The 27,939-nt window shown below is 36.0% G+C and overlaps 5 protein-coding genes across 10 annotated transcripts in view; 3 read left to right on the top strand and 2 right to left on the bottom strand.

Moving 5' to 3' along the window:
- Positions 1–27,939, top strand: part of LOC120432338 (histone-lysine N-methyltransferase ash1) — a 348,037-nt gene that overhangs the window by 289,953 nt on the left and 30,145 nt on the right. The window lies entirely within an intron of this gene.
- LOC120432394 (axin) overlaps positions 1–27,939 on the bottom strand; it is a 68,616-nt gene that overhangs the window by 27,193 nt on the left and 13,484 nt on the right. Inside the window, exons 1-2 of one of the 3 annotated variants that reach the window (XM_039597591.2) lie at positions 8,654–9,201; positions 6,696–7,633 (exon numbers count right to left, since the gene is read on the bottom strand). The gene's annotated coding sequence lies outside the window, so the exon portion shown is untranslated. Of the gene's footprint in view, positions 1–6,695; positions 7,634–8,653; positions 9,202–27,939 lie in introns of those variants that run through there. The other 2 variants (XM_039597589.2, XM_039597590.2) reach the window with 2 other exon arrangements.
- LOC120432400 (ninjurin-2) lies at positions 11,412–20,264 on the top strand. 4 transcript variants are annotated; one of them, XM_039597599.2, is made up of 3 exons: positions 11,412–11,847; positions 18,805–18,981; positions 19,053–19,333. In XM_039597599.2, the coding sequence occupies exons 1-3, from the start codon at positions 11,797–11,799 to the stop codon at positions 19,236–19,238; spliced, it is 414 nt and encodes a 137-aa protein (XP_039453533.1). In that variant the 5' UTR covers positions 11,412–11,796; the 3' UTR covers positions 19,239–19,333. The 4 variants fall into 4 exon arrangements, with proteins under 4 accessions (XP_039453533.1, XP_039453530.1, XP_039453534.1 ...); XM_039597596.2 differs by lacking the exon at positions 19,053–19,333 and adding an exon at positions 19,340–19,619 and having other exon boundaries at positions 11,413–11,847; XM_039597600.2 differs by lacking the exon at positions 19,053–19,333 and adding an exon at positions 19,641–20,007 and having other exon boundaries at positions 11,417–11,847.
- Positions 25,829–26,796, bottom strand: LOC120432399 (uncharacterized). Its single transcript, XM_039597595.2, has one exon. The coding sequence runs from the start codon at positions 26,777–26,779 to the stop codon at positions 25,946–25,948; it is 834 nt and encodes a 277-aa protein (XP_039453529.1). The 5' UTR covers positions 26,780–26,796; the 3' UTR covers positions 25,829–25,945.
- On the top strand, positions 26,946–27,922 carry LOC120432398 (uncharacterized). Its single transcript, XM_039597594.2, has one exon. The coding sequence runs from the start codon at positions 26,946–26,948 to the stop codon at positions 27,840–27,842; it is 897 nt and encodes a 298-aa protein (XP_039453528.1). The 3' UTR covers positions 27,843–27,922.

The following is a 27,939-nucleotide window of genomic DNA, read 5'->3' as shown; positions in this document are numbered from 1 at the left end:
TTAGTTCAAATTTCGATTTCATTGCATGTAACAAACCTAGTTAACAACATTCAATTGTGACTCAAAAGTCACTTCAAATCTTACAAAGCAATTGTCAATGCAAAATTTTCTAAAACATTATTTAACCTAGACCGAAATTCAAAAGAATGTCATCGAAGATGCTGATTATTTACCTCCAATTAAAACGAAAAGCCAAATCCAATAATTCAATCCTGCTGCACTCAACCGTGACACTTTCCGGGATGATTTCTTCCTTTCACCAAATATCCCGAAAACAAAAAACTTCACCACAACAGTGTCCTTTGTTAGCGCATCGAATGCATTCACATCCGAAAGACAGCAAATCCACAAATGAAAAGAAAGAGAAAAAAAAGTGTCAACACGACTTTTGCGTCACTCGATCAGGAAAGCACAATACAAAAGCGTTTTTGAGGAGAGATGTAATCCTAGATTTCAATCACAATTGACAAAATCGACTTCCGTGCTTTGACACTCGCGGCGGCAAAAATCAAACTGATGAATGCGGCGGCGGCGATGGTTCGACGAATGCCATTTGGAAGGATTTTATGTGAACACCCTCTATTCTTATTTCCATTACATCCTTTGGGAAGTTGAGTATGTTTTAGCACATGCGCATTACTGCTCACAACATTACAAGTCTGTTGAATTAATTGACCGGCATTATAAATGTGGCGGTCTAGTCTTAATTTTGATTGTAAAAAAAAAGAAAAGATTAACATTGTGTTAGCTTTTCCGTATAGTTTCTTTCTATCGTCGCAAAAAAAAATTAAGTAAATTTTACAAAACTATCAAAATCAATGGACGAATAATGTTATCTCTTATTTTTTTTAAACATAATTTGTTGTTGATATGAATTTTGTAATTTCTAATTATCAACTCTTAATTTTAATCGTTACAATAGTATGAACTGTTCAATGTTGACAATCTTCAAAAAGAGATTTTTCAAGTTTTGGGTTTTTTCTGATTATATTTAAAGGCCATTCAAAGTCCTGCAATGTTTCGTGCAAAAACAGAATAAAAATAATGCGTCATCCGAGAATAGCTCCCGTCACCAACGACTTATGCTTATTTTACCTGTTTTCTTTAACTTTTCTAAGATTCAAAACAAACCGTAAGCAAAATAGACACAACAGGGAAAAAGCAATAATTATAAATGTAAATTCTTTACATTTGGAAAACTTGAACTGCCGTTTGAGAAAAAGAAAGTGCATTGGGTATTATTTCAAGATTTACGATAGAGGCAGTCATAAATCAGGAAGGCACACACAAATTTTTCGTCAGCTACCTGTTGTTCCGAAGAAAGTATCCCCAAACTGATCTCTCAAAGAAATGCCGCTCAAAAAAGGAGCATTTCTGCCGCATGATTATCTCTGGATTATCCTATCCTTGAATATACACATCTTTACTTGAACTATGAGCGGGAAACGTAAGAAAAGGGGGAGAATTGGGATGATTAAGTTTTGGATTTCCCTTTTCCATGCCCGTTTCAATCTGGTGAAAGGGGGCCGGGCAGACATGTCCTCCCGGTCAATCGATTATTCAGCGCTTCTGTATGCGATACGTGCGTATTTCTATGAACTGAACTCAAATATGATTACAGTGCCGCAGAATCAGTGTACGATTAGGTAAAAATAATATTTTCGCGACAATACAAATCATAAAACCCCTTCTGGTTGTGACTTTTGAAGGGGTTCCCATGTTCTTTGCTTGGTTTCCCGTCTCCATCAAGATAAGGATTAACCCCATATTTTCATAGATGATGTTGGCGGAAATATCAATATGAATTAGAAGAGAAAGTTCCGGGAAGAAACTTCTTTGCACGAAAAAATAACTTCAACTTAATCACAAAAAATGAGAAAACTTTTTAATATGGAATTAGGTACCAAGCTGTTTAAAAAAAACACTACGAATTTTTCGTTTGTTTTTTTTACGATTTTTTTTCACTAAGTAGCAGTTTAAAAAAAATCAGTACAATCAAGACATCTTCTAAAATTCATTTGAAAAATCATCAAATACCGTCAACTGGGACGAATCTGGAAAACAGTGTTAATAGGATGTGTCTTGTGCATAAATATGACCCGCCTCATCTTAGGACCTTAAGTACAACAAATTAGAGAATGATTTCTAAGAAATCACAACTGAAGCTTGAAAGGACAATATCTATAAACGTAATTTTCACAAAAATTTTACAAATAATATTATCTTTTAGTTGTTTGAATTTATCACTTTATTTACCAACTAAAAAAAAATGGTATAATAATGGTATTATAGTTCGTCCTTAAAATGTTAAAAATCAGTAGAATTAGGACCGGTAAACAATCGTCCAATTAAAAAAAATAAAATAAAAATAAATTAAATACTGAAGGCGTGATTAGACAAATCTCGCCGCTAGTGCGTCCATCCCGGGAATTCCCGGGACAAAAATCCCGGGATTTTTCAAAAACCGGGAATTCCCGAATCCCGGGATTTTTTATAATTTGTCCCGGGAATTCCCGAAATTGAAAAAAAAAACATATTTTGGTCTGAAAATTCAGATTTGGTTGTGCAAATAGTAGAACAGTTGAATACAAAGTAATCGATGAGAAGCATTATAATAGATGAACAGTTGAATGCTTAGTAATCGATAATTTGGCTTATTAGGGAAAATTATAATAAATTAGTTAACTGCCTTGCACTTTGTTTTTTTTTCTGTTCTATTTAATTTTTTTTATGACTGGATGTATTTACGTTAATAACAGTTTTAAATTTAAAAAAAATAAATCTAATATTATATTATTTTTAATCAAACACTGGCATCTCGGGCAAATTAGGACAAATGTAACGAATAAAGACAGCTATTTAAGCAAAAAAAATGCATAATATTTTGGATGACTTCGGTTAATACAGCAACATAACAAAACATTTAGACTTCCAAATGTATTGCTCTAAAATCTCCTGTGCCTATACAGACTGTGGTCCCGATTTTACCCCGGTTGGCGATAGTTACTTGAAGATAATTTGTAAAATATGATTTATATATAAAAAAATAATTCTAAAATTTAACATTGACTGGTATCATTTTATTTGTTGTATTTTTTTGTTTTTTAGACACATACAATATTTTTTTAAAGCCGTTTTAGTCATGTCATATAAAAAAATATATATAAAAAAATATAAATGTCTTCTGTAATATGGATCGCAAATAAAACAAAAAAAATCACATTTGAATTAAAAATTGTAGTTGATTTGAAAACCAAAACACAACAAAGAACAAAAAAAAATAACTTTTTATTTCTTTTAGGTTATTTTAAAAATTGTCGTCTTTGTTTAAATTGAAGTGTAGATTATCACCAATTAATATTATTAAGCTTATTCTATGATTTTCAGCTTGAAAACATACCAAATATTATAAAAACATAGATTTTATCACTGATTCAAAAATTTCCCGGGATCCCGGGAATTCCCGGGATTTCAAAAATATTTTTCCCGTTTCCCGGGAAATTCAAAACCCGGGAAAATTGGACGCCCTACTCGCCGCAAAAATGGCTACCAGAGTCGATTTGAGGCCTCGGCAGAAAATATCACAAATGTTTAAATAACTCAATTATATTAAAAATTGCAGTAAAAGTTAGATAAATTCATTCACAAATTGGACGTTGTTTGGGTTAAATTAAATAAATACATTTTTTTGCTTTAACAAATCGATTCCGGTGTGCTCTTTTGTGCTAAGCTTGCTGGGATTACTATCTAGATAGTACAAGAGAGCACACGGGTATCGAAATATTGTTACAATCTTCAATGTTATACACAGTAAAAAAATGTGTAAATTTTGAAGGTGTAACTTTGAAAGGTTGAATATTACCTCTTTTATGATGTGATTTTACCTCAATTTAGACTGAAAAAGCGACATTACAACATAAAAGGGGTAAAATTACACATTTTCAGAGGTAAAATTACACATTTTTTCTGACATAAAAGATGCACTCCTTCCCAGATGTAATATTACCATGATTTGTTTTCTGTGAAGAACCAAAACTTGTTTCGTTGTGCTATTGTGGGTCGTTGAGCTCAAAAATACTCTTATTTGGTCTGGTAAATTATTATATTACTAACCACCGCGCCACGAGGCCCATAGCACATCAACGCCAAATTTAAAGTAATTTCTGGAGTGTTTCCTTATGTTTCATAAAAACAGAACATACAAAAGGGGTAATTTTTTGTGTACCTTTTGGTCTCGTTTCTACAAAATTGATTAAAATCACCAGAAATTGCTGCCAAAGCACTTTTAAATTTACAAATATTTATCTTGTCCCGAAGTCTCAAACAATTGCTCTTATCGAACAAGGGCTAAGATTTCTTTTGCAAAATTACTAGGGATCTAATAAGGCTCGTACAAATATTTTTTTAAAGTTTTTGTCGACCCCTTCTCCTCCTCAAAATTGTTCCGACAAATCAACGGGCAAAACTTTTTTTTTTTCAACAAAGTTCAATATTTCAATGGAATTTCAAGTTTAGAATGTCTTTTGCATATTTAGGTTTATTCAAAAATCTCTTAAATTTTTAGAAATGTTTGACGTACAGCCCTGAATTTTTTTTCGCTAAAATTTATGTTTGCGTCAAATCTGAATGCTAAACAATGGAACTAGTCTAAAATGCATTTTAAAACACTTTTTTCTTTCAAATTTTGAGACTATGGTTTGTTTTAAAATTTTAATATGCTTTTTGTTATTTTTTTTGCGTTTAAGCAATTTTTTCCAATTTGAACGCTATTGTATCAGTTTTTCAATTGGCAGAAAAATGAAAATGACAAAAAATCAAATAACAAAAAAGTAAGTTTTTTACATACAAATTCCTATACAAAATTGAATTTGTTTGCCGAAAGCTGAGTCTGCTAAGATCACCTCAAAATTTTAGGAGGGCCTGATTATGACAAAAAAATGACTGTCCTGCATATAAGTCACCCTAAAAGTTAAACGTACACGAAAAAAAAAATATGGTATGGTAATATTCATCAGAGAAATGGTGACAGATTTTTTGTCAAAAAAAGTGTAATATTTCTGGTGAATTTTCATCAGGTTCCCATTTTTACACATTTTTAAGTAATATCACTATATCCAAACAACCAAACTTCCAACCTTCTAAAGCCCATTTTTTCCGTGTACTAGCAGTCACATAAAACAATACAGAAGAAGTAGAATTTTGGAAGGTTGAAAATCTAGTTTGTTGAATATTACCTCTTTTTTGAGTAATTTTACCTAAGAAACGTGTAAACGAACCTGATGAAAATTCACTACAGAAACTGATGAAGATTAACCAACTCCTGATTTAATATTACGTCTTTTTTACACAAAATCTGTCACTATTCCCAGATGAATAATTTTTTTTCCTGTGAAATCAAACTTCCACTTCTGAAATTTAATAAAATTTGATGAGTTCTTTTTCCAATGCTTTTTTAAAGATCAAAAATTGGTTGAAAAATTGATTTTTGGCGAATTTTCAGATCGAAGTTCGGCAATAGGGGAGGGGGAGAAGGGAAGGGGGCGGGGTTTGGATGTTGAGGGTTAAACGATAATACTTTGAGCATTTTTTTGAAATAGATCGAAAAGTACTTAAGGGGTTACATACATGTAAATCGGCAAAAATGTCAGAGGTTGATTGAGCACACATTTGAACTTTTTTTTTAATCTGTTTTCAGGGCATTAAAATATACATTTTCATCTACTAACAAAACAAATTTGAAGCCATTTGGTTGTACCGTTGCCGAGATATAGCTATTTGAAGTTAGCAGTTTCAAAAAACGGGTGCCACGATATCTCAACACTGCTTTGACCAAATCGGCTCAAAATTTTGGTGAAGACTCATTTAACCGGTCCCGTGTGCATGATGAAGGTCGATTTAAAAAAAAAATATTTAAAAAAAAGATAAAAATATTTTTGTGTTTTTCATATAAAAAAATCGTCAGTATTTGATTTTTGTATTTTTTGAAAAAGCTAAATTTAAAAACCGGGCTTCGTCACGCACACGAGATATGTCTTGAGAGTCTTCACCGCAAATTTCAGCCAATTTGGTCCATCCCATTTCGAGATATCGTGGCACCCGTAAATCAACTCGGTGTTTAGAGAAAAACGCTCACAAAGTTTGACAGTCCGCTTTGCGCATGGCAAAATTTTGATCTTAAATCGTCTCTTACTCAGTTTAATCATGTAATATCTTCATGAAACTTTCAGGAGTGATTGAAAATCATCTTTTTAGTGGATTCAATACATTTTCTGTAACATGAAATTTTGTGATTTTCTACATGTATGTAACCCCTTAAATGTTTGAAAAACGTCACTTTCAAAATTGTAGCATATCAATACGATTCACTCGAACAAGTTGCACAAGTGGATGACTTGTTTTGACCATTCTTTGTATTTGAGCATCATTTTAGTTTTATTTGATCCAATGTAACCCCCGCAAGGTGACAATTTTCAAACGGTGGACATTTAAGCCAGGGATTTTCATACTTCGTAAAATTTTGGGAAAATGTTGGTCAACGATATTATAAAAAAAGTTTTTATTTTTTAGAATTTACGAGAGGAGTTTCGTTTTAGGACCCCACTATACTGACGGTATTCGATGATATCTTAGCCAGTTGTCGATTCGATTGCTCAACATGAGTGATTACAATAACATAAACGCAAAAGCTCACTTACCTCAGTCTTTGTATATTATAATCCAAAACTCAATAAATACAGCATTATGATATCCATCATGGTGACACTATCGATACATCTTCGCTTCCGTTTGATTATCACTTAATTGGAGCACCTTTGCTTTGCACCCATTCCCGAACTGATTTCACACCCAAACACCTTACTAATTTAACAATAACACATCTCGTCAGCCCATAACACAATAAACAGCGCTCGAATTTTCCACTTTTTTTTGTCGACACCTCCAACAACTCTCACTCACTTCTCTTCTCCTGGCAGGGAAGCACACTGCCCCGATCGGTGTGCAGATCGGGAAGTATAGAAACACAGACAAAAAATTACTAATAAGAAAAAAAATAGCCACTCTCGCGCTAAGCTATCTATCCGTCGCGTCGCCTTCGTCTCTCATGCGGCGGACGGCGGACTTGTCGGCACTTTTAATGTGTAAAACTTGGCTTATTCTTCGGTGGCCTCTTCTTCTGCCATCTACTTATTTTTCTCTCTCTCGTTTTCGTAGTAGTGGCCGTCTTTGCAGCACTCTCGATTAAAACCTGTTTATTCTCCTACTTCTTCTTCTTCTTGGTTGGTGTTGTTTTTTCTTTTTCCTTCAGCTTCTTCCTCACTGCTCTGTTTCGCTTGACGTGTGTGTGTTTGTGTGGATGACTGCCGCCACTGTACTCTGTCGTCGCCGTGGACGGTTCCGCGCCGTCGAAGCCGCGGTCACTTCTTATGGATATCGATTTGATCTCGCGGCCAGCAGACACTCTTCTTTCGGGCGATAAGATGATGATCTCTCTTTGATGGTTAAACAGTTTTTTTACTTCAGGGTTCTCGTGTGGTCTCGGGACAGTAACGGTCACGGATGACCGGGTCCGGGATCATGGCCTTAGTTCAGGTGTCATGAAGAAACAATCCAGCCGAGTTTTGTCCTGTGATCACTGAAATTGAAACAGATAAACAATAGAACATGAGCATTGCGATGTTGGTTGAAATAGTTTGGTGTATGACATCGAAACAACTAAACGCATGTACCATGATCATGAGCCTCGTGCCATTGGCATCAACAGTCAATGCGACGACTAACGACATGAAAATCTCATAGAGCAAAAACAAAAATCGGTATATTTTTAGTTGTAACATAAACAATTATCGGGCGTTCTGGTACGTTCCACACTGGATGTGGAGAGAGAAAAAAACAGTAAAAATGAAGATTCAAAATAGTGGGCAACGAAAAACGTAAAAGTATTAACACTTTAATTCATTTTGCCTGCTTCGTTTTCTGTTCGGTGCGTTTCTCACCGCACACATACACACACAAACAACAGCCGCATTCGGTACGCTTTAAGTTTTTACGTTGTCGGCGCTGGCGTTCTCCGGGATGCCAGTTCTCGGTTCTCGCCAGAATCGTACATAACAGCTGATACAGCTTCCTTAAATGGTTTACATCTTTGTTTCAGGGGTCAAGTTTTTGGTTAGTTTTTTCACGAGTAGTTTTGGCTGCATTGTTCTCCTTACTAAATTCTCCAGGGCCTTCTCCGTTAGCGATGTCTAAGCTAAGGTCACTTTCAGTAAATATCACTTTAAGTCAATTCTCCAAATAAGTCTAAATTTTAAATCTTATAATAACCAAAACCAATTCAAACGATCTAGCAACCCTGCCCGTTTTTCTTCTTTTCTGCCTCTTTTTTTTTTGGCTGTGCGTGTTCCCTTAAGACACCTCCGCAGCCGCAGAGATTCGGAAAGAAATAACAAATACAGTGATGTTTTTGAAGCTCAACTCAATGACGACGACGGTGGCGGCGGCAGCGATTCATGAATACATATGCATGTTGGAATTTCTATTGCTCTATTTTTCCTTCACTATTACTTTTCTCATTGGTTTTGCCAAACAGATAAATCTCCTGACCACGAATACCTCTGCAAATATTGCAAATTCCATAACATTGCAAAGAGATTACCTTGCAAATGGAGCAGCGATCAACGTTGAAACCATTTTCATTCCACAGAACCAAGTTGAATTTCTGTTCGGTTCTTCAGCTACGATCCAGACTTGTCATAAACACAAACTGCAGCAAGGTAGGCACAGCACAGCCTTCAGAACTATTATTATTATTATGCTGCCATTAGAAATCGGCCTGCTTGGACAGACGACGGACGAGGTTCACGCGCACACTAGACATTCCGCGAAGGCAAAGACGGCGGCGACGACGATGACTGACAGCCGTGGACACGAAACGCCATAATTTTTCAACTTTGCCCATAGACCGCGATAGGAAAAAAAAATACAAATCTCGGCGTTTTCTATGATGTCGCGCACTATTCCACCAGAACTTGATGCTGACCTCGCGTATGTACAGACTCGTCGTGCCCGAAAAAAAGACCCCAAACTCAGAGTGGACTCGGTGTCTCGGTCGAAAAAGAAGAAAACTGGAATCTCTTTGCACTGGTACTGCCTGGCCTGGTGGCAGTTCTGTCCTGTGTTGTTCTTCTTCTGTGTCCGCATAGGGTACTACTGCCTGTGTGTGCGACGGTATTCCTTTGACAGTAGAGACGGGAGCGCGCTCGGGTTGTCAAACTTGGTGGCTGTCATCGTGGCGGCTGCGTACTGTGCGATTCTTGATGCCAACATGACGGTATTTTGGTGTTCAAGTTGACTGTTGTTTGCCCCTTGGGAGAATAATTCACTGTGATGTCGTTGAGTTGATTGTTACTTCGCAGCTTCCTTCAATGGTTTACATCTTTGTTTTTAGGGTCAAGTTTTTGGTTAGTCTTCTTACGAGTGGTTTTGTTTACGTTTTGGTTGACAGTACAGCTTGTTCCTTTCTGAATTCTCCATGGCCATCTCCGTTAGCTATTTCTAAGCTAAAGTCACTTGCACTCAGAATTTCGTTTAGTAAATGTCATTTTGATATACACTGTGATGAGATGTTGGTCATTTCGTATTTAAATATAGGATAAACAATGTTTTTTACCCACAAAAAAAACAATTCTGCGTAAGATTGCATGATGTAAATTGTTATTACCCAGTAACGAAATATTCTAGCAGAGCTTGTTATGTCAGAATCCTGCTAGAACGGTTGAACAGTTCTGCTAGATTGCTGTAAGAATATCCAGCTCTGTAAGAACTCTGCTAGAATCCTACTAGAACGCCGTGACTGGGTAATTGGGTACTAAAACCCTATGTCAATTTTTATGTACAACGGTAAAAAACACGATTAAAAACCATTTCTGATCACTTTTTTTTCATTTTAGTGCAAAATTTTTTTTGACTGGACAACATTTTTCCGATAGATTAACTATGGTCCCCTTGGAACGAGCTGTCAAGTAGGAGCTTTTCTGTCAAGAAGGACCGCGAGGTTAATTTTTCAAAATTGATTTAAAAATCCATTTTAAACTCTTTGTGGTCGTACAAAGGGTCATTGTACTCAGAAAAAAAGCTTTATCGCTGTAAACAATAATATCAGCAATCTAAGCTTCATTTTAGGACCCAATTGAAAATTCGGTTGTTGAGCAAAATCAAGTATTGTACGATCAGTACCTAGCTGGACTCGGTCACTGGAAACGACCGGCGGCTCAGTGACCGACGAAATAGGCGGCGGGCCAGATGCGGGCATAAAAATGTCAAAATCTCTTCCCCCCTCACTTCGTCTCACCCTCCAGCTGCAGCTTTGTTGACAAACAAACGGAGCACGCGGTCGCATGATGGCGGCATCGAGCCAGAATTAGGGGTGATCATGTGATTAAAAATGAAAGTTTTTTCAAGAAAAATAATATTTTTCCGACCGAATAAAAAAATTGCGAGCATGTTCAAACAATTATTCCTGATGTCGGAGAAGTGATAAAAAAGCAAAATTTTAATCCATAATTTTTCTATAAATTGAATTTTTTCACTCCAACTGGGAACCCCTAGGTCTATCCACGACCGTTTCCAATGACCGTGAGAAGATGCCAGAAAATCCAGCTATGAGCTAAATTCACAATATTTTGAGAAAAACGGATTGTATTGTACGTCGACAAAACTTCGCTAGATCAATTTCCCCATTAGAAAAGAATATTAGCCGTTTGGTTTTTCGCATCTGCAGCCAAAACTAAACACTTTGTTAGTGGAATTCAAGATTCAGAATATGCATTGGAACATCATCTACGATCTGGAGTAAAAATGGCAAATTAAAAAAAAATTGCAATTGTTTGGCTAACTAAAATAAATCGCAAGAATTTGATAGCAAATAAATGTCATTGTTAATTATTTTTCTTTTGTCGCAAAACCGAAGTTTTTGCAGCAAAGAAATATAAAAAAACACTTTTGGATCATTGAACAGTTAAGTTGGTAGGAAAAAAATGTCCCGGAAAAACTCCCCCCTTGCTGCTCGACGGACAAAGTTCAATGGACCTATTTTAAATTCCACGCAATCCTAGACGTTGACTCGAGACATTTGACCATATAAGTTAATAACATTAGCATAATAGCATGGTCTCCTAGACTTGCGTGTCCTACATTGCTCACCTTGATTGCACCTGTACAACTCTCTTATAGCAAGTTATGAATGAAAGCTCGTAAAAGGGCATCATCATCAGGTGCTGCGTTCCACGTCTCTGACTAAAAGCAAAGCTGTGCTCGTACTTTCTCATTGTTTTACGACCGTTGGTTGCTAGTCAACGGCGAGTCCCATTTAGTGTTCATGCATTCCGTAGTTGAACAAGTAGTCTGTATTGAGTCTTACTATAGACAGAATATCCTTTTATGCTTGATGCATGAGCACATTACCTACACATGTGAACAAACTTGGAGGTTTCGCCTCAGAAGGTATCGATTTCCAGTGAACTGAATCATTCGCTAAATGGCAAAGGCTCGAGCTACACCTGGCGGAATTACGGCCAGGACATTCCACGTGGGAACAAAGCAAGTTCCTGCAGTATAAAAAGGCCCCCACATTACGCCGATCAGCTTCAACCTGTGGCCACATCCAACGACGTGTACTTGTCTCCTGCTTTCCTAGTGAGAAGAGGTATACTTCGGAAAGTTCGTGAAAGCTCGTGAAAGAAGTTCTGCCGTGTGAAAATTGCTTCATTCCTGACCAACATTTGGATACCACTGCTCGAGATGGCTTCGATTCTGCCTGCAGCGCTGGGAGGTGGCGATAGTGACAGAGTCGTAAGTTTGATTATAGCTATCGCGGGGAATACGTGGTCGGGATGTATCGCACATACGTGTAGCATAAATTATGAAATTGAATAATAAGTGTGGATCTAGAAAAAAGAACGTTTTGTCTGAATAAGTGCCCGCCTTTAGTGTGGTGTCATCGTTTGGGGGTGAAAAATCAATATCAGATAAACAACGGTTAGAATAGTTGTTGTGCTAGGCTGAGAGTGCATAGTCGATGATATTTGGACGGTGAAAGGACATTCAATAATATCTGTTACAAGGGCTGTCTGGTTGTTCGGTACAGAGCATTAATCATGTATAAGGAGGTAACTTTCGATACACTCTGAAATTCAGTGTAGGTGATGATAATCGTGTTGTGCACTTATCAATGAAGAAAACAACAGAGGACAGTTTTGAAGTCATTTGCAGTGATTGCCGTATCTCACAAGAATGGGATTTATACTTTGATGTCACAAATGGTTAAGTTGAATGTGTTATGTTCTCCACTAACCAGTTAATCGATATTTCTAGTATTCGCAAACAATTAATTACATTAATTAAAAATTGTAAAGGCAAATTCTCAGATAATTAAAATCAAGATTTCTCATCCATCTTTTTAGCAAATTTACATTCAAATTAACTTTTGATGACCTAAAAAACTAATCAGTTTACAAAATTTAAAATATATTACGAGCTATTACAATCTCACACTGAATATTCAAAAAAAAAACATGAAAAAATGTCGTATTGCATAACTAATAATTTTTCAAGAGCAAACCTTACCACTTTCAGCTAAGAACAGAATTTAAATTATTTTGATTTACCTTAAAATCCAACTCTTGGTATTTTTTTTCCTCAAAAAAATGAATGAAATTAAACCCAGAAGTGTTTTTTCTTTAAATGTCTGAATATTTTATGCACCTTATTTTTAAACTTACGATATCGTTTTGTTTATATTAAAAATATATATTTTTTTATTTTGACATTTTTTATGGTTTTCTGCTTACTACAGTTATCCCCAGCCTCGATTATCCGAAGTTTCGATTATCCGAAGTTCGATTATCCGAAGGTTTGTATGGGACTTCGGATAATCAAATCACGAACAAAAAAAAGATTTCGTGATTTTTTTATTTTCTTAATACTTTAACATTAAAATAGAGTTCTGCGATGACATTTTAGTCAAATTTGAATGGTTGATTAGTAGTTAACAGATTTACTTACAGGATTTCTTTCTGTGTAGTGTTTTAAATATGATTCATATATTTTGATTTTAAGAAAGAAATACAAGTATAACTTTCAAAAATGTTTTTCTTTATGTTTTTGAATTGTTTTCAATTTTATTGTAATTGTGTTTGTCGATTGCAATTAAATACCCTGATATAATTAACTTTTCAAACCCATTCAAATTTAATTGGTCGTTGCAAGTTTCTCAAAATGTAATTTTCTCAATGCAAAAAAAATCAATGAGGTATATTAAAAATAATTGAAGCGAAATTTGGATTCAAAACTTCTTTACAAAAAACACTATTTGCGTTGTTGTGCACCTTTACTCAAAAAATTTACAAAATATTTTAAAATATTTTATTGAAAACAAAAAATGAAGAATATATATTGAATAGTTGTCAATTTTAATTCGTAATTCATCGAATTTCGAAGTCTACGAAAATAAATTGTTGCTTATCAATTTCTTGACTCATTTTGGGATTTTGGGTTTTAAAAATATTCGCAGCAATCTTTATTTCAAGTATGATTAGTTTGCTTTTTGAACCTTCTTTACAAACAAAATTTAATTACTGAAAACTTGTTCTAAAAAAACATAATGTTTTGCTTACTCACTCATTTATTTCAAAAATCAATTTCAATCAAGTTCCTCAAAAAAGAAAAACTTCAATTTGAAGTAAATATTGTAAAAACTGATTGAAATTTAAACTAAGTGTCTTTCTGTACATTTTGAGACAACGATCCAAGTTTTCACATATATTTTAAATTTTTACATTTGTTTTCTTGCACCATTTTTCAGTTTACTAACAGAATCAATATCAAAATCGAAATAATAGGAATTAAATTCAAGCAAAAACAATGATTGCATTTGAAACAAAAATATGTATAAAAATACAAAAGCAAAATTCAAATAATACGTTAAATTAGCAACATTTTATTACCAAAGCAAAAAAAACTTAATGTTCTCTTCTTAATTTGATCTCTAGCCTTTTTTAAAATTTGGATACTGAATTTATTTATTCAATATTTCATGGACAGTCATAGAACTATTTTGAAAAGCCGCTGCGGGCCGGATGAAATGGCTTCAAGGGCCGAATCATAACAAATGGTCACAATTTTGAATCACGATTTTTTTTTTTGAATAATGTTAGTTCATTACATTTTGGATTTATTGGAAAAGGCTCACACATATTTTTCAATAACGTAGATATTGGAAATTTAAAAATAGAATAGCTCAAAATTGTGAACCAAATTTGGAAATTGATTCAGCAGGCCAAATTCCACAAATGCCAAATATTTTGGTTTTTTGTCAAACTGCGTTAAATCTGAAGTTTATCTTTTTTTTAATTTTGGTTATGAATTTGTTTGTTCTATTTTTCACAAAGAAAGGTCTGAAATTTAAAAAAAAAATCCACGTGGCAACAAAGTTAATATTTCATGTTTTGTATCAAATTCATACTAATTGAGAATTTTTGAGCAGCAGTTTGGAACAGAACACACAAATTAAGCAAAAAATATATTTATCATTATGAAAATAAAACCGAATGAGAAACATCTGTTATTCAATCTTCACTTTTTTTACATTTTTTTATATTTTTGTAGCTATGCTCAAAATGTAAAATTTAAGCAAAAGTCAAAATCGTTTGATAAAGATGCCCGACAATAACAAAAAAAAAAAGCAAAAAACAGTTAACTCCATTTAAACAGTTAAGACATGGTTAATTTTATTTTCAATCAAATTTGAAGAAGAAAATTACAATAATTTACTTGATTATTTCAAAACACTCATAAGGGTTAAATATTCAAAATTAATAAACATAATTTTTATTAAAACGAGGCAAAAAATTGCACTTTTGATTCTTTCTTTCATCGATACGTTTCAAGCTTACACATATCGATTTAATCGAACCACCGATAATTACCGTCCGTTAACAATAGAAATTCCCTGCTCGTCTCGTGCTAATCTTTGGTCGAATTAGGTTCGCTTCACGCGTGACTTGAATGCCAAATTTCCTCTGCACTTTCCTAATCCAACACGCTTGACCCTCACAGCAACGCGACAGCTCTGGCAGGACTATCGTCGACGACTAGAGTGTCCTTTTTAAAGGCCTCGTGCGTGGACCGTTTTCCCGGCTCCCAATCTGTAACCGGATAGTTACCACACAGTGGAACGACCGCGTCGACTGCGAATCCCTCTTTCATGTTGGGAACTCACTGTAATACCTTCCGCGTGGAGAATACTGTTCGAAACGTGAATCACCACGTGCTACCAATCTCACACTCGTCGTCACAGCGTGAGACCGTTCGTCTCCATTCAGTGTCCTTGGATCTAGTTGGCTTCAACCGAAGCGTGGATGATGATTCTGTCCTAAATCCACCCTTATGATGGGCTCACGCGACTCTAGGTTTCAAGTTACACCTAGAATAAATAAGTTTTGCCTCAGGGCGCGCACGCAAATTGAAAGCTAGGCCCTGGAGGGAAATTTCGTCCTGGCGGAAGCTGAATGTGATGTTTTGATCATGTTTAGCTTGATTTTTGTCACATGCTATAATGAAATTGTGCTCAAGGTTTTATGCATTTTGGAAGGGGTTCCCGCGTGAACAGTGAAATCGTTATATGGCGGAGATTTGAAGGGCAAAAAAATCATTTTTGTTCAATCATGAATATGATACTGTTGAGTAAAATAAATTGAAAAACTTAATCGAAACAAAAATTAAAACCCTATAAAAAATTAACAAAATAATTTCCCCCAAATTATAAAGCCTTCACTGTTTCTTATCTCGGTATCAGCCGGAGGGAAACAGAAACCTCTTCCCGATCCCGGCGAATCTGACCGCCCAAGTGACAAAAACTCCCAACTAACAGTTGTGTGTGTACACAAAACGAGGAGGGAGAAAAAATCGAGGGGGAATCTATAATCACTTTTGTAATTGTATTACGAGAGTGTCGTGCAGACAGAAACAGTTATTACTAGTACAGTTGGGCACACTCAGTAGCATAAAATTACTCAAAATATGTTTCTGTCTAAAACAAGAAATTGTAAGATTTGTTTCATACAAAAAGGTTGTTAAAAGTATAAAAATATCATTAATAGAGCAAAAATTAATGACATTAAGTGTGCAACTGACTGTACCTCAGGATCATGATGGTGACAAAGAAAAAAATCCTTGTTAACACCACACTCGGAAGGAACAGTTTCAATCCCTATTTCCTCGACGCGCAAGGACATCAAACGGACCGATTGTAGCACTGTTGCTTCGGTCGGTGGAAAAACTATTTCACTTAGCTGTCCAAAGAAACCAAAATTTGCGTGGTAGATTTAATATTGTAATACAGTAGTTGTTCGGTAACTGGGCTGAGAACGTAGCCCAGTCACCGAATGTTGCTCGTTAACTGGGCTGAACAAAAAATAACGAGGGGACCACCGATGCATAATATTTTCCAGATGAAATATAAAAATAAAAGTTACTCAAATCTATTTACAATGCTTACTTTTCATATTTCTTTAATTAATTCTTGAAATTAAACAAAAGTTTGAAAAAAGTTTTTTTTATTTATTGAATATGATTTTTGCATCCATTAACCCCTCTGTCATTTTGGTTTGTTTTGGTTTTTTGACGTTTGTCTGCTTTTTAACTGGGCTACGGCCCAGTTATCGAGCGCCCAGTTAAAAAGCAGCCCAGTTAAACAACGCCCAGTTACCGAACAACTACTGTATCAAATTTGAAACCCAACTCAAACCTGTAAAATTTGAGCAATCAAAAAACTGGTATAATGAAAAAAAAAAATGAAAAACAAATTGTCCTGAATTTATCTTTAGTAAAACACGTGTTCAGGCTGGTACAAATTTAATTTAGAGTTTTGTCCCTAAGCGTGGTCATGTTTCAAGCTTAATTTAAAAAAAAAATAGGCAAAAAGTATCACAAAATGCATTACCGTCCAGACTCGATTATCCGAAGCCACGATTATCCGGAGTTTCGATTATCCGAAGTTTGATTATCCGAAGGTTTGTATGGGACTTCGGATAATCGAATCACGAACAAAAACCTTTTTTCTTCGTTTTTTTTTCTTTTTCTTGTTTTAAACATCAAATTCGAGTTCTGCAACCCTATTTTTGTCAAATTTGAATAGTTGATTTTGCCTAGTAAATAATAAAATGCATTTTTTTCAATATTTCAGCACCGCCATATTGGCCGCCATCTTGGATTTCACTTTAACGTAGTTTAGGGGTCATACTTAAGCTCGACAATAAAAAATTAGGTTTTAAATCTTTTCTTATCTAAGATCCCGAAATTCAAAATTTGTAAAATATTGCTTTTATGAACGTTATAAGTACATAGAAATATTATAAAAGTCTACAATTTATCTTACAAGCTTTTTATTATTGCAAATCGTAATGTTTAAAATAACTTTTTATTTGCAAAGTCTCCATACAATTTTGTGGGTCTGCTCAATGGACAATTTCCATACAAATAAAATCTTTTTTGTATGGAGCGTGGACAATCGCCAAATTATTGCTTTGCCAAATTAGCAAAGCATAAATTTGGCGCTTAACACGTGTTCTGATTGAATGTGATTGACCGCCATCTTGGTTGAGTAAATAGAAAAGTGATAAATTTGATAAAAACACATATTTATGTTGAATATCTGATATAATTAACATATGTATAATTTAAAAAATAAATATAGAATTGAAAAAAATTATTACCATGAAAACAAAAAAAAAATTTTTTTTTGATGAAGCGTGTTGATTTTATTGGCTTTATCTCCACAAATTTGTCAATAAAATTGCAACCGCAGCAGAATTTGAGACACCAATCTGTCTGATCTGAAAAAAAAATCTGATTCAAGAGATATGTATTTTTGAAAAAAAAAGAAGGTTTTTGGGAATATCAAAATCCTGGACAAAAAAAAAAAAACAATTAAAAATCATTATTGAAGCTAAATTTAATTTGCGATCGAAAAAATGACTTTGCCATTTTATGATAAAATGTATCAAGTTATATTTACAAAAATTATTAAAATATAAAAATCAAACTTAACTTAAAAAAATGGATAAATAGTTGTTTTTGCCTTAATTTAGCAATTTAGCTTAATTACCTAAATTTTTGGTATTGAAATATGAAGAATAAAGAACTATTTATTTCTTCTTTTTACGAGACAATAAAATAAAAAGGTTAATTTGGTCTTAACAATTCAAAAATGACAAACTTTATTCTATCATCGATCAAATTATCATTAAAAATGTAGAAAAAAACAAAATTCCAAGAAAACAAGCTCAATTTTTTAATTTTTGTGAAACTGTTTTCAATTAAAAAAAAATAATCCACGGACGCTTAAGAGTGCCAGCGATCGAAAAATAGGGGTGCCACCACTGCTCAAAGTCGTTGGCCGTGCAATTTTGCGTTTGCAAGTCGGCCGCTCTTGCATATAATCCCGCTATTATTGTCACATCAAATTTCCGTCCCCGATCAACGTGTCAACTGTGTGCTTTTTTGAGCGAGGGTGCCCCTGCGTGTAGCAGCAGCAGGCAGTTACAATTTTAATTGGCTGCCGCATAAGTTATGCACGATTTCTTAATGAAATTAGCATTAAATCTGCGTTTCGCTAGAGTTGTGAAAAATTTGGAAGGGGTTCTAAGCGGCTTAGGAAGTCGCGAAATGTGTGATGCACAAATAAAGGATTAAAGATTTCGTTAAAAATCATGAGAATTGTGCAATTTCAAACTTGAATCTCGTTTTCAGCTGAAATCGATGGACGCGAACCGGTATGCCACCAAGAAGACGATCGCCCAGGGTATGCTGGACATTGCCCTGTTGACGGCCAACGCGTCCCAGCTCAAGTACATCCTGCAGGTCGGAGAAAAGCACGAGTTCTACACCCTGATGCTGACTCTGATTAGTATCTCAATCATACTGCAGGTGAGTAACTTATTTATCTTGGCTTCCACTAACTGTAATCTTAATCCCCGCAATTAACCCACACCGTGAAGGTAACGATGGGAGCACTAAATCTGTCCCTGAGCTTGCTTCGAGATTGTCGGCTTCATATCGAAGAGTATCACCGATCGGCTAATATCATCAATTACATTGTAACGGGGGGTGCCTTTCTGGTTGCCATGATAAATCTGCTAATTTCGGCTTTTGATCCGAAGGTTTTGAGATATGTGCTCGATTAAAGGATGATTATTCACGGTCTGAATCATTCGAAATCCATGTCAGATGTTTGTTTGTAGTTATTTTGTAACAACTCACAGACTACGTCTGCCTCTCGTTACAGCTCATTGTGGGAATCCTCTTTGTAATAATCGGTAGTTTGAACATCAATCGAAAAACTGACCAAACGGCCGCCGTCATACTAAACGATGTCATACTCGTACTAATTTTCCTACTCTCACTAATCAACGTAATAATATCTGGTTTCGGTATCGAGCATTCGTCCCAGCCCTTACGGTTGTTGGATCGCGAAACGGTCGATTCCCGACCATCGACCAGCACTAGAAATGAAGTGTAGACTGATCCCCGACTAACACTCCACACTAATATCCCCTATCCCTCCTAACCGGACCTTCATTTTGCAGGTCACAGCCGCCATGCTGGCGGTTATCCTATCGCTGGTTAACTTTCACAAGGGAAAACTTCAGCAGCAGGTCGCGAACCTTCTCAATCATTTCTCGCTTGGCTTCGTGGTGATGGCACTGTTCTGCGATATAATCAAGATGAATTTTGGCCTGGATCCGGCAGTTCCTTACATTCACAGTTAGAACCGTTACTAAGTTTTTGTTCTGCTTTGCAAAATGTCCAGATTGCCCAAGGCGTCGCCTGTATCGTGTTGGCCAACTTCGACATCAACAAGGAGACCAACCACAAGGTCGCCAACATGGTCCAGAACATTTCGCTTGGCTTCAATATGTCCACGGTGGTGATCAACATTATGATCAATGCCCTCGAGGTCAAGCAGATGAGCGACCAGGGACCCCACTTTCCGGCAGACAGCATCAAAAGTGACTAGTTAATTCGCTCGCGCAATCAACATTCTGACATGGCTTTCAATGATCTGATCTCGAAACGAAATACGGAAACCAAATATTATTACCATATTGTTTAGCTTTGAGGGTAGCGAAATTTTAAAACAAACAATGTAACTTGTGGACTTTGTAATATAACCATGTATTGAAATTTTTAAATAAAACAGGATACGGCAATTCATTTTGATTTATTTTTAGTATCACTTTCCTTTTTTTCGCAAAAAAAAAGAAAAAAAACACGGTGTCGTGACTTTCGCCCGATTTATTCCACGATTTACCAATATTTCGGATTCAAATAACAAGACGCGTCTTTTCATGCCCAAGCAAAACACACGACTGATTTACTGCCGTTTTACGGCGATATGATGTATACGCCATCGAGGTGATTTTGCTGTAGACACGATTTTCTGTTTTTGTTCATTTTTTCAATTTAAAATGACTAATTCAAGGTCTGCTCTGTAGAAACTGTTAAAAAGTACAATGAAAATGTGGCCCCTACAAAATTTCTTGTTTTTTCCTATTCTCTACGATTTTAAACCACAAACATCATTTGGCCGAAAAAATAGCAATAAAAAATCACTACTTTTACTTCCCAATGATGTATGTATACATTGCTTGATCAAAGCTGGCTACTAGGCTGGCTATATTTTTGTGCCAGCTATTTTTACAGCTGAGCGGATCCCTTAATGCATTGTCCACGTGGATACTTTAAGGGGGGGGAGGGTATTAGGGAGCGTTCTTTTATTACGTAACAAAGTTGTGGGGAGGGGGGGTTGGAGGCCGTGTTACGCTCCATACAAAATTTTTAAAATTTGTATGGAAATTTTGTTACTAGTGGGGAGGGGGTCTAAAAATCCGTTTTTTTGCGTTACGTAATAAAAGAACGCTCCCTTAGCGATTGTCTACGCTCCATAAACACATTTTTTTGCATGAACAATTGTCCACAAGGGAGGTGGGTGGGTTTAGAATTTTCAAAAAAGTATCTACGTGGATGTGGATAAGGTGTCATCCATTAAGTACGTCACATTAAAATCAGCCAAAATTTACTCCACCCCCCTTTGTCACGATTTCCCTATGCTTTTAACACGCAATGTCACGCTTACTCAAAATCCCCCTCTTCCCACAGAACGTGACGTACTTTATGGATGACGCCTATTGGACGTCCCCTAAGAATTAAATCGAAATAATGTAATAAAATATTGCCAAGTCTTGATTTGGTCCCAAAACCTTAAATCAACATTCAAACAGAATTGAATTTGACTTCTAGCAATTCTCAATGTATACATACATCATGATGAGTAAAATTGGCGTATACATCATTGTTTGTTTGCTTAATAAAATGGGCCCAGAGCAGTTTTTTGAAAAATTCTTTCGTCAGGAGGTAGCTTTTAAGATTCTTTATCAGACTGTACAATAAAATTGAAAATGTCCAAAATGGCGTATACATCATATCGCCGTAAAACGGCAGTTTATTTCTCGTTTTCTCACGCACACATTCTCAACTTCTCTCTCGGCTGACCTGCTCTCTCATTACGCTACATGAACGCTCTCTTTTCTCACTCTCTCTCTTCTCTGCCACACTCATTCACTACACACGGGAAAATGTGAACAAGCGTTTACGAATTTAATGAAAACGTACCTTAAAATTGAACGAATATCTTCCTAGTTCCCGTATTTGGTGAACGCGCTTGTTCATGTCTTTGCGAACTGATTTGAGATGATCTCGTCGTTGGTTGGTAGGAGGGCTGCCAACTGATGTCGGTGTAGCTTGTTCATCACTGCATATCAGCGGAGTTTTGGTTTGGGTGTAGCAAAATCTGTTACCTCCGAGAAGTCACTTTCAAATGGGTATGTTAAAATAAATTTCAACCAGTGACATTTGGGTGCAACATGTGATGGAATCCCATGCAGAAGGTGGTACCAGAAACCCGTTTCCTGTTTAATTAAAGGTATTTGTACAATGTACGCCTACGTTAATTACCGGTTGTAGAAACACCCTTAAAATGGACCGACCAAAAGTATGATTCCCGTAGTTTCCTCATTCATAAGTGACTTTCCTTTGGGAGGTGTTGGGATTTGGTCACATTATCGGTTCACGAGTTCGAACAGACAGTCGACGATGAAAAATCACATATTTTTCATTAAGCTTAATTTCAAGTTTTTAAAAATCTTCGGTCTTTGGCACGATGGGAAGGAATCGCGTTCCTACAAAGTATATCGAATTGTGTTTATCGTAATTTTCTTCCTACTCTATTTAGGATCGATTGTGATAAGTGCAGTATTGACCAGTTCCGTCGAAGAGTTTTTCTCGCAGATTTTGTACGCAGCGCTGACCGAAATGGCCATGGCGGTGAAAACAGTTTACGGTTATTATCATTTCGTGACAATCTATCGACTTCACCAGCAAGCAATTTCACAGGATTTTCAACCAGCCAACGCCGAGGAAGATGAACGCTCAAAAATTTTGCTGACCAAGATTAACTTGTATTTTTTCGGCTATCTCCTGTGGAGCACTGCCGGAGTTTGGACCAACATAGCATTTCTTTTCAACGGCCAGTTCAAGCTACCATTCTTCCCGTGGCTGCTCGGAATTCCGTACGGCAAACACCTGCCCTATAACTACAACTTTTTGTTGTTCTATCAACTCACCGGGATTTGGATCCACGCTGTTCTCAACGTAATCGTGGACTCCCAGGTCGGATATCTGTTGGCTGTCGCGGGCATTCAGATGGACTTTCTGGCCGCCAGACTGGAGACAACGCAAGCCGGAAGAATCGGTCAGCAAAAGTTTCGAAACACGTACAAGCAGCACATCAAACATTTCAACGTGGTGAACAATTTTGTGAAAAATGTCGAACGAGTCTATTCGAAGTCGGTATTTAGTCAGTTTTGTGCCAGCGGAATCACAATTTGTGCCATCGCTTATCGGTTATCTTCGGTATGAAATTCAAATAATTTTTAAATGGATTTCTTAAATAATGTCTCAAACATTTTTTAGGTCAACTTTGCGAAAGAATTCTCCACCGTGCTACCGATTGGTATCTACCTGTTATCGATGCTGAATCAGATCTTTTTACACTGCTACTTTGGGAATGAGGTCACCCTGAAAAGCTCCCGGTTAACGAATGCCCTGTACTCTTCGGAGTGGTACAAGATGGCGCCAAAGGACAGAAAGAACGTTGTCATGATGATGACACGTTCGATCAGGCCCATTACGGTGAAGGCTGGTGGATTTTTCCACTACAATTTACATTCCTTCTCGTGGGTGAGTATAATTGATTGAAAGAGCTATTCTCATGTTTTAGCATTTTTTCCATTTTCAGACATTAAATACTGCATATTCGTTGTTTTGTGTATTGCAGAGGAGAAAAAGTATCAATGAAAACTAACTGTAAAAAAGGGTAGACACATTAATCAAATAAAATATATTCACGGAATTGACAAATATGTGAAATAAACATTGCTTCAGCGTAAAAACTGTTTCTATTGTGATATGTGCTCACATTTTTTTTTTGTAAATAGAGGCATGTTACATCCAAAGGAAAGAATTGCTGCGTAAATTGCCGTACAGGTTTTGCTACACTCTATGAGAGTTTTTCTGTCAAAACGCTCAATAGCACCGAGATATAACGGCGGTTTCTCCCACGCACACTACGACGCCGGTTTGAATACTAATTAGTTTTTTTTTTATATATTGGTAAACGTTTAAAAAACATTACAGAGCGAGGATCGAACCAACAATGTCTTGGTTGGAATTCCAACACATTACCGCGGCACGCTGGTAACAAAAGAACAATTCTCTACGAAATCGGATTTTTTTTTAATTTTAATTTTTGTATTTTTTAATCCAGCTGAAACTTTAAAGGTGCTTTCGGTATGCACAAAGAAGCCATTTTGCATCATAAGTTTGTCCATATAATTTTCCATACAAATTTGGCAGCTGTCCATACAAAAACGATACATGAAAATTCAAAAATCTGTATCTTTTGAAGGATTTTTTTGATCGATTTGGTGTCTTGGGCAAAGTTGTAGGTATGGATAAGGACTACACTGAAAAAAATGATACACGGTAAAAAAATGGTGATTTTTAATTTGACTTTTTGTCACTAAAACTTGATTTGCAAAAAATCAAATGGACATCAAGTGCCAACTTTTCAGTATGTTATGAATTATTTAATCACTACTGATTTTTTTTTTCAAAAAATCGAAATATTGGTCGCAAAAATTTTTCACTGATCATTTTTCGATAAAAAAATCAAATTTGCAATCAAAAAGTACTTTAGTGAAATTTTGATTAAGTGATTAACTTTGATGATTAAATTTGATTAACTTTTTTGAAAATAGTCGCAGTTTTTCATTTTTTTTAAATGTTTGCCCTATTTTTGAAAAGCTGGGAAAATTCTCTATATGTTGGTTTTTTGAACTTTGTTGATACGAACGCCAAACATTCAATATTACATCCTTTTGAAATGTTAGTCTTGATTATTTTTTTTTAAAATATTATTTTCGAAAAGATCGGAAAATTTCACGAATGTTTCATATTTTAACATTGTAAATCGGCCCATTAGTTGCTGAGATATCGACGTTAGAAAATGGTGGGTTGTTTGGGTGAGACTTAGAAAACATCAATTTTCCTGTTTTAAACCTTTGCATGGCAATATCTCAGCAACGAAGGGTCGTATCAACAAAGTTCAATTTTAAGCAAAATATAGAGAATTTTCTCAGGTTTTCAAAAAATATTCTTTTCAAAAGTGGGCAAACATGTGCACTAATTAAAAAAAATGAATAACTGCGACTATTTTGAAAAAAGTTACCTAAAAATGGCTATAACTTGAAAACGGTGCACTTTATCAAAATTTCACTGAAGTTCTTTTTGAAAGCAAATTTTATTTTACATCGAAAAATGCAGTTGAAAAATTTTTGCGACCAATATTTCGATTTTTTTTGAATCAGTATTGATTAAAAAATTCATAACTCGGTCAAAGATTTTTTACACAACCTGGAAATTTCTGAAAATTAGCTTTTGATGTCCCCTAAAACATATCAAAAAATAAAAAATAAATAGTGTTTTTTTGCAAATCATGTTTTAGTGACAAAAAGTTAAATTATAAATCAACAAAAAAAAAACATTTACATAATTTGTTTTTTTCAGTGTAGTCCTTATCCATAGTTACATCTTTGCCCAAGACACCAAATCGATCAATGGACAGCTGCCAAGTTTGTATGAAAAATTATATGGACAAACTAATGATGCAAAATGCCTTCTTTGGGCATACCGAAGGCACCAAATCGAATGACCGAAATCTGAGAGAATTGCTTAAAAGAGAAAAGCAAACTAGTTACTCGTGTACGTGACAGTGGATGTCATCAAAAGAATGTGTTATAATTTTTTCTCAAACATTGTAATCAATTTAAACGTTATCCTGATAGTTTAACGTACGCTGTAGTACAGCAAACAGTGAATAAGCCGAATTCAGCGTCTACAAAATGGAAAATTATCACTATTATTTTAGATATGAGCATAAAATTATTGTTTGAAAAACTCACCGTAGTAAATAGCTGTAAGTTACACCGAAAGAAACAACCAGCTCTTACGGATATCGATTTGCCGTTAGTTAGTGTCATCAAAAGCAAAATGTAACGTCTAAAGTTCCGATCCAGTTTGAACCACTCACAAGTGTACAGTGCATTCGTCAAACGCTGACCTTTGAGGATAATTTCGTTACCATAATAGCACGGAAGATAAATTTCCACCATCATCGAGCAAAGATACATGACCGTGGCAATGATCAAGGGCTGATTATCAGGAGTAAAATTGATCTGTTTTGAGAAAGGAGTTTAGTTCTACGGAATATATATTAAATCGAGTTGTAACCTACAGTTGACAACCTGAATGCCGTGGCGCACATCGTGATTCCACTCACGCAAAATTGCACAAAAACCGGTGCCGAGTAGATGCGTTCGACGTCTTTAGCAAAGCGACGAACCCGCTGGTAGTGTGTTACGCAGCGACAAAACTCGCGACGACGATTGTCCTGGAACACGATCCGGGACAAGCCGGTGAAGCTTCGCTCAAGCTGTTCCAGCTGGATTCCAACCGTGGCCAGCATGTAAGCAATCTGGATGTCTCCAGCAACGTTTAGCATGCAGTGGACGATCATCCCGAACACTTGGTAGTACGCTATTAGGTAATAGTTTAGGGGATGATCTGGACCGTACGGGATTCCGAAGAACCAGGAGAATGTCGGCAGTTTGTAGTTGCCTTGGAAAATGTGCATCGATGTAGTGAAAGCCGTTAGTATGCTTATGATGAGATAGGACATCAGAATTTGGTTTAAATTTAGCAAAATTGATCGATGTTTCCTTTCATACATCGGTAAAAATTGTTCTGAAACTGATATTTTTAGTAGCTTGACGATTTCTTCGAAGTTACGATAGGTGGAAACGGTTTTGACAAGCATTGCAAACTCTGTCAACAAAATGAAAAGATCATCCTTCCAAAGCTCCTCACTGTTCTTCCGGAACGCTCCGATAACCATAGATAGCAGATATACGTGCAAGAAAGGGACCGTGAAGATCCACCGATACGTTTTGTACCATGCTGATTGATTATTTTCGCGCCAAATACCAAAGCAGCGGTAAATCCACAAGGTTACCCTCACGGATGTTATGAATGGTTTTGTAGATTCCATTCCGGATCCGGTCTTATCGAGTTGTGAAGTACTAATGGTAGCTGAAAAGATGTGTCTGTTCCAGGATCTTGAACAGACAGATTATTAATTGCCGACCACGTTAATTAACGGGTTCGAAATCCTTGATTGGTGTGAACAAAATAATTAGGCAACACTGGTGTTCTTTATGATCAAATTTATACATTTGGAAAGTCACATAACAGAACAAGTTGTTGAAAGAAGCAGTCCAGCAATCAGTGCAATGGAACACCACTTTTCTTCGATAAGTTTTAGTTTCAAAGTTCTCAAAATATTCGGACTTTGGCGCACCAGCGACGAACGTTACTCGTACAAAGTTTATCGAATGTTTTTCATCTGCGTATTTTTCTTGTTTTATCTGGGATCAATATTTGTCAGTGCACTAACAGTCAGTACTGTGGACGAATTCTTCTCCGAAATATTGTACATTGCGCTGACGGAAATTGTCTTGGCATTTAAAACCGTAACTGGTTTCTTCAAATTCCACACCATTCATCGACTTCATCAGCAATCGCTTTCGACGGAATTTAAACCTTTAAATGCCAAAGAAAGAAAGATTTTCGACAAGTCTGTCACCAGAATCAACAAGTACTTCTGGCTTCTATTGTGCAGCACGTGCACCGTTTGGTTTAACCTATTGGCTCTGTTCAGCGGACAGTTTAAACTTCCAATGTTTCCGTGGATGTTGGGAATTCCTTACGGGCGACATCTGCCCTACAACTTTTACTTTCTTGCCGTCTACCAAATCACCGGAATGTTCCTCCACGCGTTTATCAACATTATTCACGATATTCAAGTGTGTTACCTACTGGAAGCAGGATCCATCCAGCTAATGCTACTCGAAGAACGGTTCAGTACGACCCAGTCCAAACAAACTGGTCGACACAATCATCGAAAACTTTACATCAAATACATGGAACATTTCGTCAAGATTACCAACTTTGTAAAACAAGTAGAAAGTGTATGGTCCAAGGCGATCTGCAGCCAGTTTTGTGCAAGCGGAATAACGATTTGTGCGATTTCTTTCCGGTTGTCGTCGGTATGATTGAAAGTGGAGCAGTTCTCTACGGAATCGGTATTTTTTCTTTAATTTTAATTTTTGTATTTTTTAATCCGGCTGAAACTTTTTTGGTGCCATTTTG

Source organism: Culex pipiens, chromosome 3 (genome assembly GCF_016801865.2).
Source record: "Culex pipiens pallens isolate TS chromosome 3, TS_CPP_V2, whole genome shotgun sequence".
NCBI classification, from domain to species: domain Eukaryota; kingdom Metazoa; phylum Arthropoda; class Insecta; order Diptera; family Culicidae; genus Culex; species Culex pipiens.
Note: the sequence above shows the minus strand (reverse complement) of the source record. Positions and strands in the feature narration are given on the sequence as shown.